At 39.3% G+C, this 13,510-nt stretch overlaps 1 protein-coding gene across 3 annotated transcripts in view; it reads right to left on the reverse strand.

The window, feature by feature from the left end:
* The window catches only part of SPRED2 (sprouty related EVH1 domain containing 2), a 105,957-nt gene that overhangs the window by 36,976 nt on the left and 55,471 nt on the right, over positions 1–13,510 (reverse strand). For all 3 annotated transcript variants that reach the window (XM_014595042.3, XM_014595041.3, XM_014595040.3), the window contains exons 2-4: positions 7,557–7,734; positions 6,419–6,587; positions 2,248–2,312 (exon numbers count right to left, since the gene is read on the reverse strand). In XM_014595042.3, coding sequence (XP_014450528.1) covers positions 2,248–2,312; positions 6,419–6,587; positions 7,557–7,734 — 412 coding nt within the window. The remainder of the gene's footprint in view (positions 1–2,247; positions 2,313–6,418; positions 6,588–7,556; positions 7,735–13,510) is intronic.

Consider the following 13,510-nt stretch of genomic DNA (forward strand, 5'->3'; position numbering starts at 1 on the left):
GATTTTAGTACATAAATCAACACGCTGCCTTGTTGAGAGTTCTGCCAGGCAGAAGAAAACCGAAGACCCTGTGGTGTGAACTTTCACTGTTCATCCTAACTGGGTGCTAAGTTTGAACTATTTGCATACTAACTTCATTAAGCAACCTAACACCAAGGTGTCTCATCTCCTGGCACATACCAGTATCCTATCACTGTGTAGAAGGTATTTGTATAGATGCCTCCTAATATTTGTCACCTCACTGGTGTCAAGTGGAAAAATATATTTTTCAGGTCTGGCTTTTAACTTGACTCACAGGAGCCTAAGTCGTATTAATGCAGCTGGTGCATGGTTTATCCAGCTTTCCTAATTCAAACAACATTTACTACAGCCAACACTTTGTTCACTTGTAAAAATCAAAGTTCCCTAACTTTATATTCAATTAGAACCTAAACATGGCCTCAAACCCAAGTTTTATGGAGAGAGGAAAAGAAAAAGTCTAGAAAACAAGAAAACAAACAAAACCTACACATGGGCATTTTCAGGCCTGAGTTATTTGATTGGGTGCATTTAGTCCCTTAAAAAAAACCCCAAAACCCTGCTTTATAAGAAAAACACTTAAATGTTTTCTGTATTTCTCATTGAACTTATACTTTTTAAAAATTGTTTAATATTAATGTAAATGCTATAGTGCCTCTACTATAGCCAACAAGGAGGCTGTACACACACACCACAAGTTTTGATTAAATCTGCTTTACAACAAAATCCTTTAAAGCAGCACCCAAACCTGGAAACGGGTATACATTTCAAATCCTGCCAGAACATTGCTTGCACAGCTCGTGTAACTTTTGGTTAAGCTATACTAAACAGCAAGCCATTCTGGCTCCAAGGAGGCCGCCTCTCTCCCATCTCGGATTCTATAAATCACTTCTGGCAGGTAGCTGGGAAGCAGCTGCTAATGATAGTTTTGCTCTGGAGCACAGGAAGTCACCTTTTAACCCTGCCTGCTGTTGTTTGTCTCTTAGAACTATGACAAAAGAACAGATGCGAACAACATGCCAACTGTCAAGAGGATCTGGTCAAAACTCAACAGGAAACCTGTCCAGACCCACACCACACTGATCATCTAATGGGAGTGCAACAAAATTCATCTCATACCACCTTTCCACTGAGGGTCTTTTCCCCACCCCCTTACATTCACAGGATTTGACTGAATGTTTCCTGCTCAAACCCTCAGTTATCCCAGATGTGCAGAGAAAAGTAATGCATGTTTTTTGTTTTTGAAATGAGGAATCAATTAAATATTTTCATGCCTATGAAATGCAGTGGCAAAGTACATCAGTGTCAAAGGACATTTGCTACTTTTACCTTTAGATTTTGAAAATATTCCCCTTTTAACTTCCCCATTACCCAACCCGCCAGTGTCTTATGACAAAGAGTGCATTTACACAAGATGCAATGAACGTGTGTGTGGGGGAGGGGAGAGTATATGAGAGAGATTGGAGCCGAGCAAATAATTCACAATGAATACTTTCTTTGATTAATTTTGCTTCTCTCTGCTCACAGAATATCCATGATCAGATTGCAGTTTCATCTCATGCATTCACATTTTTTTGCTGTAAGAAAGGGCATGGGACAATTTCTTCCTGTGTTTTTGGAAAAAACTCCAAACACATTTTAGATGCTGCCACAAACTAGATGTAAACAATACAAAATAGGGAATCTCTGGCAGTCTATTATTTAATTGTTAGTCAGGTAGATCATATATTCTTGTTCATTTCTTGAGCCAAATAAACTTGTATGTACTCCTGATGCTCCTGTTTACACTAAAATTTGGCTTCTGTAGATAGTTATATAATTAATTTCATTTTTTTTCCTATGGAAAGTGTGCAATAGTAACAACACAGCTCCTCTAAAGTTTGCAGAAAGATAAAACACAATTGGCACGAACACCTCTTAAGCCAAGTCATTTGAAAACTTAATGTCTGTTGGCAGTTGAGGAAAGGGGGGGCATTATTTGCTTGCCTGTCTCTGAAAGATTAAACATTTGCTCTATGTTACAAGACTATACTGCTGGTAACGGGCAGCATTTATAAGGGAGCAAGAAGTTAACAGAGATGTATCGCTCACAGATGTTAAAAGAAAAAAAGTCATCTGTTGATTAAAGTTGCAGGCTGGAAGCCATTTCATAATGTTACAAGGATCCTTAATTATGGTCTAGGTGCACCACAGTGCTAAACATAAGAACTTCAAATGAACTCTACTTACTGTAAAGACATCATCATCACCAACCTCAGCTTCATTGTGGATTGTTGAAGAGGAAGTAGTTGATCCTAAGGAAAAAAACAATTTTCAAATAAGATTGGTTTATATTAAACAACTGGCTATCTGGACTCTGACTTTTTAAATACACATCATGCATATTCTGAATACCTATTTGTCAGGTGAACTAGACTGATACAACATGAAGTAACCAGGTGTTTCCAAATTAGTAAAGAAAGAACAAAAATTCTCTCTTTTGCTAGGTGTTAGGTGACATTCAGAAAATTTTCTTAAAATGATGCTGCAGTAACCAATCCTATTTCAGGATGGTAGAGCTATAAGTAGCACTTCTGATTATATAGCATTTTACTTTTCAAAGGGCGAGTCTCTACGAGACACTACAGCACCATAGCATCCGTTGGCAAAAACCGTGATGCCGCCACTATGCTGTTGTAGCAACACGCTCACTCATTATAGCGCGTTGCTGTGGTGACGTAGCAGGCAAAAATAATTGCGTGGCCAACACGGCGCAGTATGCGCTGTTACTGCACCATCTTTTAGTACTTCCAAAAGGAATTACTAAGTGATGGCACAGTAACAAAAGAACTGTCCGGCCATATGTAGATGAGTCCAAATTGTGATGAAGCAGGTCACTGAATAAACATTCAGGGCCAGACCTTTACTTAAAGTCATTCAGTGGAGCTTCAGTGAATCACACCAAGTGATCGGGTCCCAAATTCAGAAAAAGTTAATGCTTTCACTTACAAAATAAAGTTCAGATTAGATAAAGAGCTCTCTTCGTGGTTCACAAAGCAACTAACTATATTGAAGGATTTTTTGCCTTATATGCTATTTGTCTCAGATTTGTCCCTTTCCTTCCATTTCCCTCCCCCCATCTAAGCAAAACATTGAAGAGGGGATATGTGCAAGAACAAAAGCAGAAAAAAAAAAATTGAGGTGTAGCTCTTCTCATTAACCCTGCAGTAACCATTAGGAATCTATCCAAAAACTAGTAAATTGCATCCAGGAAGCTTTCTTTAAGTTTATTTCACATTTTATTAATTACAAACTGACACAACAATATTCAAGCTTTTAAATATACATTCTCGTATAGCTAGTACTGAACCCTGATAATCATAGAATAACTTCTATCAAGACCCTCTCAAAGTAAACTTGTACTGTTACTGTTTGAATTCTGGTTCTTTAGTTACCTATTTAAGATTTGATAACGTACTGCGGTAAGCAATGAATTACCTTAATTCTAAAAATAGATTTTAAAACAGCGATTTTAACTTTGGTGTGTTAATACACCATAAGTTGATTATTAATTAAAAGTTAGGAGGTGAAAACTGCATTTCCTCCAAAACATAAGGGTATTATACCTTGAGCAAGCTAGGTAGAAACTCTACCCCTCCATGCTTATAGAGCTGAAAATATTACTGTGATAGCAAAATGACAAAAGTCCTATGTAGTATTTCAGGAAATAAGCTAAGTGTTAAGTTTTATTTCTAAAAATTAGTTATTTAATATAATGAAGCTTCAAATACACATTCTTGACTGTGATAATATGAACAGATTTAACAGACAGCACTGAGTGACAGTGAATCAAATTCAAACTTCACTATCGTCTACACACACATGCTTGCATGCACACATACGTGTACAGAGAGAGACAGGGAGAGACGGAGAGAGAACACTAGTTATAATTTAACTTCCAGATTAAAAATAATTGGAAGTTAAATAAAAATGCATTCAACAGAATCAGTCTGTTCTGTTAATGTCATAAATACAGACAGCACTAATTTTGAACATTTCCTAAAACACAGCAACACTAAGTAGTTTACATGTGACTCCTGAATTTGACTTGTTTCAGTACATCTCAAATTAGGGAGTAGCACATGTGACTGACACTATTTAACCACACTCTCCCTTAAATAGAGGGTATGTGCATTATACACATATCAGGCACCAGCATGAATGTGTTGCACTAATTACATAAGATACCACTTGTAACATCTAAAGAGCTTACAGTTTAAGTTAGGCAAACATGAAAAGGAACAGTTCAAAAATATGGGAGTAGGATTAGCCCTGACTGTCACTAGCCACATGCAGGAATTATGTTTCTACTGAGAGAATCCTTGCTTTCCTAGTAGAAACTATGATCATGAAAGTGCATCCATTCAAATTTCTCCCTGGGGAAGACATACTCCCTTCCAGGAGAAAGATCTTCCAGGTGTCAGCCTGGAAAATATCCCTTGTGAGAGAAAGTCTCTTGCAAAAATGAATGCTTGTACACTCCTCCCCTCTGGTTTGGCAACAAAGGCTAACTTAGCAAGGCGCTGTAAAGGGCCTTAAAAAACACATGGTCAGGAAGTTGAGTGCCATATATTAATGGTAAGGGCAGCTGAAAGCATTCACCAATTAAGAACCAAAAACATAACACACCAGGCTTTCAGAGCAAATATCCACAAAACAAAACAAAACAAAACTCAACACCATAGTTTTTCACATACATGTCCTCAAATAAAATATGCACCTTGTTTTTGGAAGGCAGAATGTAGGAAAAAAACACAGATGGTTTCCAGAGTCACGGCCAACTGTGCGACTAAGTCCTCCTGGGAGCACTGTGTTGAAGAAGCGTGGCACCAGGGAGGTTCAGGGTGTCAGCTGCTCCACCCAAATGGTCTCCTGGGATACCATACTGCCTGGACACAGTCTCCAGGAGGACTTACTCTAAAGACACACAAGGCTAGGCCCCAGACCCTTGAAAGGGCAGTAAACAAGACTATGACAATACTACACATTACTGTTCCTGATCAAAAACACACACATTGTACTGAGGGGGCTGATTTTGGGGCATGTTGTATGTGAGAAAAAAAAAGTGTGCGTGCGCACACACTTCAAAGATGAGCAGAAGGGAAATTAAAAAACCCCACGACAACTCTATGAGCAGGAAAACCTGTATATACAATGCTGTGGTCATAAAACCAAAGCTAAACAAAACAAATAACTAAAGACCAAAACACCACCCTGAAGGATTATTTTTCATTGAAACAAAATAAAAGGGAAGGAATTACAAATGACAGATTATATATATATTTTTGATTCAAGTTTGATTAAAGCAATGAAAAAAGGAAAAGTTTCATAACCACTTCAAAGTGTGGGAAATTAACTTACAATCATGATTGAATTAAAAAACCCCCCACAAAAATAAATTCCTTAAGCACTATAGTTCTCCAGCTAGGTAGGAGCAAAAAAACAATTATCATAAAAAGAAAATGTTATTTATTCAAGTCTGTAAGAAAACTCATAAAGCAAACAATTTTTGCAATATACAGACAAACGGCTTTTTTGTTACAGGGAAGAAAAGTGATCCAAATGACAATTTATGAAACAGTTTTTAGGGCTTGGGGGGGGGGGGGGGGATGGCTAATTAGTTAGACCTACAGCTATAAATAGATACCTAAGACATGGAGGCTGCCCCCTGATTTTGCAGGCAGAGCACAGGCCCAGGTAGCCATTTTGTGGGTGGAGCACAGAAGGGCCCCATGGCAGAGGGGCTGCAGTGGCCCCGAACCTTGCCACCGATTGTCTGCAAGGGCTGTCTGTCATGCAGCTCTACCCCTCACCGCCTGGTGGAGAGAGACAGGGCCACAGTTCAGGCTTCCCTCACAGACAATCAGCAGTAAGGGAAGGGGGCAGCAGCCATCTTGCCCACAGCCCTTCAAGTAGGTAGACTCTCTTCCCTGCCCTGCTGGGTTGATGCACAGTGCTGAGGACTACTGGCTCCCTCTGAGAAGCCGGCATTTTCTTTTCCTTGGGTCCCCCCCTTTTTTCTGGGCATTGCCTGGATTTCGCAGGCAAAGATGGATTTTGTGGAATCCACGAAATCGTGAATTTTGTAGGTCCCTAGCTGTAAGAAATGCACCGTAATAATTTAGGTCTTGGTGGACCAGGCTAGATAAGGTGGGGCACTGAAAAAGCATTTGCATTATTCCTTCTCCAAGGGACTACTAACTTCATTCTCTATTGAACAAGAACCAACTTATTTTAAAGGCTAATTGGTTGACACTGCAGCAAGAAATGTGAGAAATGCATTCAAGTCAAGTTTGAGGTCCGACTGTGTAACCCCTCCTCTTGCAAAAAAGAAACAGAATGCTGATATGCGCTCCAGTACCTTCAGTGAGGTCTTCAATTGCTTTCCTCACTCCTCTATCAAATGCTCGTGCATCAGCAGGGCTTTGAAAAGTGAGCCCAAACTTCCTGTTGTCAACCTTCCAGTGATGAAATATAGGATTTGCTTTAGTGTAGATCAAGTCCTTTTTTACAAAGCATTCCAATACCACCTAAAAAGTTTAAGCACAAAGGGAAGGTTACATTTATACATGAAGGGCAAGGTTTTAGTATAGACCAGAATTTCCTCTTTTCTAAACACAGAACAAGCCACTTGTGAATCTGTCACTCTGAGTTACACTAAGCATATTTTCCAATAGAATTTTTTGTCAAAAGCAGCTATAAGTGAAACTACAAAATTTAAAAAGTGCCAGTCTTATCATCAGTAAGGGAACTTTAAGGCCAATGATATAATCGCTTAATTAAATAAAAGTAAGCTTGTACTCAAACACTAGCAGCATCAATCTAAACCATACCAGTTTGCAAAGTTTTTTTTTAAAGCTAGCTGGTAACCACACTGTCAGATTTTAGGAGGAATAAGAAAATATGTAGATGCAACTGGAAATGACAATATTTTCTCATTTCTTTAGCTCCCATTTGAATGTAAACCATTTGTTTTTTTCTGCAGGATTGGAACAAAGCTGCTGATCTAAAAGACCATTGGAAGGAACTGAGAGTGTCATTTCTTAAAAGACAACTTGTCCTCGCATTCTTATGCTACTAGTGCAAACCTTGAATAGCATGCAGCATAAATAATTCATTGCAGTTTTTAAAGGCTTGCATTGCATTACTCGGTACAATGCTACTGGCTTCATGGATTCTTTACACTTCAGTTCACTTCTCACACACTCTTGTTAGATCTTCAAAAAAAATAAATGTGTCAGTTTCATTTTTTTTTTTTTTTTAGGAATTAAAAGGGGCCTTTCCAAATGGACACAGAACATTTAACTGCTATTTATAGGGGATAACAAAACAACCAATTACAGTTTAGTATTCATTTGAGGATGGGGTTACTTTAAGCAATGCTGAATTGGACAAAAAGAAAAAAGAAAAGAAAAACACTGATATGAAACACAGAAGTGTTTGATTTTGGGGGTAATTCTCTTAATTAAACAAACATAAGTTGAATTAGGTTCCATTACCAGTTTGTCTCTTTGTCTTTCACCATGGATTAGAAATCTACTTCTTCCATTGCCCTCTGGGTACATGACCTTGCAGACGCCGACTCTACTGAGACCGCCTCCTTCTTGAGGTAACCAGCCCCCACTGGAGTCATCTCGGGTCATAACCACAGCTTTGACTCGTACAATATAGCTGTCACTGTAACAGTAACAAAAGAGAAAACTTTGTGAGATCATACCACGTCTCAGTAGTTTTATTTAGGGAAGCATTTAAAGCAGCCAGCTAGCTCCCAGGTATTTGAAGACTTTTGTCAAGAGAACGGGCGCATCATCATTCATAAGAGATGTAATTTATGGCCACAGCCACTCTACAAACAGCAAAAATAGCCCACTCATTTCAGAACCTCAGAACACAAACCAAATAATCAACAGAAGAGCTGGAAGCCCTTACAACCTCACTCCATCAGGAAGAGACCTTGAAAGGAAAGCAAGCCTTGCAGAAGTCCACAAATGTAGCCTCTGTTGGACAAAGAAGGGGCACAAGTTCTGTCAGTAATTCCCTTTGGTTTGAACTGCGCAAGGGATTCTGGTTTAAGAAATTCCAGTGAGCAAAAATGCAAGGGGGGGGAGGGGGGGGGGGGAGTTAGGGGTAACCTCTCAGGTTGCCAGAATCTAAAATCATCAGGGCTTTTTACAATCAAATTCAACATTTTAAATTTCTATTTGGAAAGTTATCTGCAAGACATATAACATGCTCCTCTCAAGGAACAACAAACCAACCTTACAATTTATCTCACAGGAACATGGTCCTTTGAGATGAGGAACAAGCCATACAACAGGACTCCTTAGGAGAACCTAAGTGCTGTGGCACCATGATGCGGTACATAAGATCTTGCACAGTGTCCCATATTGACCTCAATATCAAGAAGACTGGAAGCAGAGTGATCTAAGAATCAGTTTGGATGCTTGATTGGATGAACCTATACACTAAGCACATCTTATATATCATATCCAGACTTGAATGAATGCAGTCAAGGAAATCTGAGGACTCCTAACATTGCCAGACTCGTCTCACCACGTTACTGAAAGCAACAGAAGAACATCATTTAGTGTGCAAGTTCAATATTTACATCTGTCTGCATTTCCTGTGAAGGCAAATAAATTGTAGTCCTTAAAAGTGGAGTTGATACATTATTGTTATTACTGGTTGGGGGGTGCCAGTACCTTAGTAAATGCATCCCAAAAAGGGACAACCCTTGCTTTAGGGAGCTTACAATCTAAGGACAAAACACGTAGAACAAGTAAACTGTTATCATATGCTTCCATTTACTTCACAGTAAATGGTGTGGAAAACAGGAACTTTGGAACAAATCATTAGGTGGCTTGATGGCCCTCCTTGGTTGGTGGAGACCAATGAAGTTGTGCTGGATTGACAATGGGTTCAAGTTGCCATTTTCCTTTTTTGATTAGTTCCTGACTTTTCCAAGCCCTGCCTGCCAACCATCACAGCTCCAACTTTACAGAACTTAAACTGATTGGCACAGGAACCACCTAGGAGTAGTCCCAAGCCAACATATGCACATTAAAAGCTATTAAGACACCAGCTGTAATACCACAGAGGCTTCTAATCAGTTCAAAGGCAGCACCACCCATTGCAATGACCTTTACATTTATGATGCAACTTGTGCACTCTTTGCAAGGGGGGGGGGGAAGAGCAGTGGGTGGGGATTGGGAACATAGCAGGGAAGAAAAGTGAAACAAGCCTCCTCCGCGTGAATGTTAAAAAAAAACGAAGAGGACAATCAGATCACAGGTCCAAACTGCAACTGATCATTTATTCAGCCTCCAAAAGCCGTGCTCCTTAACATGGCAGCTAAACCCATGTGGCATTCCTAGAGGATCTTTTAAAAGAAATATCATTATTCAGGCATAAGGCATGTTTTATTTTATTTATTTATTTATTTTTAAAGAAGCTCTCAGCATCTGAACAGTTTGACAGCGTTTCCAAGAGCTCAAGAACATAAGCAGTGCCATACTTGGTCTGCTAGGTCTGAACAGTGGCAGAAGTGGATGTTTTAGAGGGAGAACATTGAACAGATATATCTAGAGCAGAGGTGGCTAACCACTGGTATGTATGCCACAAGTGGAATAGGCATCTTCTGTATGTGGCAGATCAGGGAGGGAACAGGAATGACCAAGTCAGATAGGGCAGGGAGAAAAAAAGACAGAGCAGCACCTCAGGCAGGGGAAAGGGATTGGATTTGCAGAGGGTGCAGGGATTACCTTGTGGCACTCCTGCCAAAAAGGGCAACTCCCCACTGATCTAGAGTGATGCAAGTAGATGAACCCGTACACCAAGCACAGCTTATAAACCATACCCAGGCTTGAATGAATGCAGCATACCCTGTTCATTACCTCGCCCTAGCATCCACCATCATTGGTTTAGAGACGCCAGAGGATACATCTGACAAGAACAGTCCTTTCCCACCCGATGTCCAGAGAAGCAGCAGAAGCATTCTCTACTCCGTGTTTGATAAAGTGCTCTCTTATTTTTTAAGTGGTACCATGCATATTTTGTACTTCACTGTAAAGCATTGCTAGTGAATGTACAAGTTGCAGTTCTCTAAGGTACTAATATTTTAATGTCCAGTAAATCAACCAGCCTGTTTGCTTTGCTTAGTTACACAGCTCACCAAATGTTTGTTAAAAACAACATCCTGTTTATTTCATGTTTTCCTTTCCCTGGAAGAGCTTATTTTCCCCCTTTAAAGAACTTCCAAAAAGCATTTAAAAATAAATCTTGTAGGTAATCCCAAATTACTATCCTCTAGAAACCAAACACTCCTTCATGGTTCTTTGCACCCAGTGGAATTTTACAGACCCAACCAACATGGTTTGTCTGAATATGGAGAAATAATGGAGATGCAGGAAATAAATAGGGTTTGAGATTTTAAATCTTTTCACTCCCTGCTTCCTCCCAAATAAAAGTCTCTCCATTTCAGCAACCCAACGGAAGAAACTCTGGTGCAGTAAAGATTTCCTGTAAATACTACAAAGAGTGTGGCAATTTGTGCAACATAAAAACCATTAACTAAAAGGCAGCCTCTTGGCTCACTCAGCACCATTTTGGTATGCTAATAGCAAAAGATAACAAATGATAGTGAGGGTGTTTCTTTAAGACGCCCCCCTAAAGTCATGCTTGTTCTATGCTTCAACCAAAGGATTAGTAGGGAGCAGGAAAACCTGGTAGAAAAACAGAGATTATTTTTCCCTTGCATCCCCTGGATCTGGGGAGGAGGGACCTCAAAAGCAATAAACATATCAGATATCTGTGCGACTGCTAAAGGCAGATGGGAAAGTTTATCTGGCAGAACCCAGAATATGGCTCATGTAGAAGCCTGAGCACTGAGGCTATAATTATGATAAAGGACTGGACAGATGCTCTGTATTTGCCCTGTAGATTCCAGGTAAGAACTTTTTTTCCGCAGGGAGATTTAAATACCTACTCAGACTTGAGAGATCCCCAGAAATGAAAATTTTATCAAGACTGACAAAGAGAATTCTAACACCTGAGACACTACTTCCAGCAGTATGAGTTAGCGGTCACACTGTCTATTGTGTAGTGGCACTGTTCTGATGAAACCTCCCCAGATCAATTCCTATTGGATCCGTTTTCAATTTATGGGTGCTCAGGTTCCTTTCCTGAAGATGCATACAGAACAGCTTCAGAAGTACTATTTAACCTTTTAGCATGGCTTGCATTTCCTTTTAATGCACATTAGCAGAAGCAGGGTTTGAGCTCCCCTAAAATTTCACCATTACTTTTCCATTGGTCCTGTAAAAAGTCTTCTAACGTATTTCAATGTTGTTAGGAGCTGCTTTGCTTTATTTGCTTTCCACAAACAGAGCTACCTAGGGGAATGGGGAACACAAGTTACCACGAGGTAAAAAGGGTAGAGGATTTCTACATATCACCTGCCCTGCAGTAAATGCCCCAGAGTAAGTGAAAGCTAATTCACAGCAGCTCAGGTCTTCCATCAGATTCCTTCAAGATTTAAACTTTTTGTTGTCTAATGCCCAAATGTTCCATTTTCTCAGATAAGTCTTTCTGCCCCATCATCATTGACAGGCTTCACATCTTTTTTCTTGGTTAAAGAGGATGTACCTCCAGGTTTGAGCCCTCCCTACCCATTGTATTTACTTTCCACTCCTAAAGCAAGTCAAACAGCTTTCATTATCATATCTAAGCTGATATTTTAACCTATGTCTCTTATAACCTTTACTACCAGGCCTTCAATTATAGCCAACTGTTTAACAGATGTTTTACTGGATGTTTCAATTCAACATCCACCCTGGGAAAAGAGGGACACTTTGCTAATTAGAACCGAAAGTTCTTGTTTTGAGCCACATTTTTGGAAACGAGTAGGGTTGGACAGTTCCTGGCATCAACCAGGAATGCTCTACAAGCCTGATCCAAGTCCAATTATAAGCCAACCAGAGCTCTGATAGATTTAATCAGGCCTGATACTTGGAGATGAAATGAAACACAAAAACATCACTATGAGAAAAATCACACATCTGGCACAGGAATAAGGATGCCAATTAAACTATACCAAACTGTAGGATGAGGAAGACAGAAACAGTCTGAAGGAGGAGAACCACAACAGTAAGATTTAATTCAATGAATTTCTCTCTGCCTGCAAATAAGGTGAACAGGTATATTTGCTTAACTTGTTGCAAGTGACTAGACCCTAGTTACAGAAGCTAATATGGATTGTTTGCAGACCTCTGAGGTCCAGATTGATAGAATCTGGCCTTGAGGAACCAAAACCAAATAAAAGATCAATTTCAAATGTAAACTCCCCACACACCATTGCATTTGCCTCCATGATATTTCAGAGAATTGTAAAGAGCTCTACATACAGAGAACCATAAGAGCCTAAACTTCAGAAGGTTATGTTTTTTATGAAATTACATCTACTGCCCCCTCTGCCAAAGCTTCCTTTTTTTGCAAGGTGGGAAGCTTACTGAATTGATTCTCTAATACAGTGAGTTGCACTCCTGCTGAAGGCAGTGGTAGGAGGTCAGGTTTACACTGTACACTCCTTAGAGTAAACAGGGTCTCCTCCCAGGTTTAAGACACGGTATGCTCACTATTTCCAAACATACAGACTATTCTATGGGATCTGGGATGATCAATTATTCTTTGGTTTTGTGGCCAAGTCACTAGGGTGGGACTTAAGATGACTAAGGTTCAGGTTCCCAATTCTGGTCATAAAATAAAATCTAAATTGCAGTTTGCTGAAAGTTTCTACCTCCAAGACTAAAATAAGCAATGCTTTTATATCCCGCGACGCTGTCAATAAGCAAGTGGGGAATGCTAAAATACTACAGTGACATCCATAAAAGAACCTCATACCTCATTAGCCTGCAAAGTGATTATTTTCTTCATATAATTTTGTATGAATGTATCACATGTTGACTAGCTGCAACCAGTTAAATTCTCCATTGTTAAACAAAGCATGCATGAGCATAAGTTCAGAGCATCAAGAAATTTTAATCTATAGAAGAAAAATGAGATCTTCTACACAACAGCCTTTTACTATTATTGTGCTGCATTTGCTTTTAGAGAAATATAAATCAAGCATGTAAAAATATTTGATTAACTTCAGTTAATGGCATATTGATTACCATTAAGATTAGGTAAATGAAAGTCTTTCATAGTAAAGTAAACCACTAAGGAACCAGAAGTGGCTTTAATTCCTCCTATTTTATTGGCTTCTAAAAACTTTAAGAATGACCTAATTGTTGGGTTTATGGCCTATATGCTATCCAGTCTGTGAAATATATTCATAAGGACAAGTCGTTAGTTAATTGGAATATTTAGCTATTTTAACCATGATGATATGTCTTAAACAGTGTTAAAAGCTCTAGAAGAAAATCTCTCTTCAGATTATCCAGCTGTATGGCAGGAT

The sequence above is a fragment of the Alligator mississippiensis genome, chromosome 1, assembly GCF_030867095.1.
Source record: "Alligator mississippiensis isolate rAllMis1 chromosome 1, rAllMis1, whole genome shotgun sequence".
NCBI lineage: Eukaryota > Metazoa > Chordata > Crocodylia > Alligatoridae > Alligator > Alligator mississippiensis.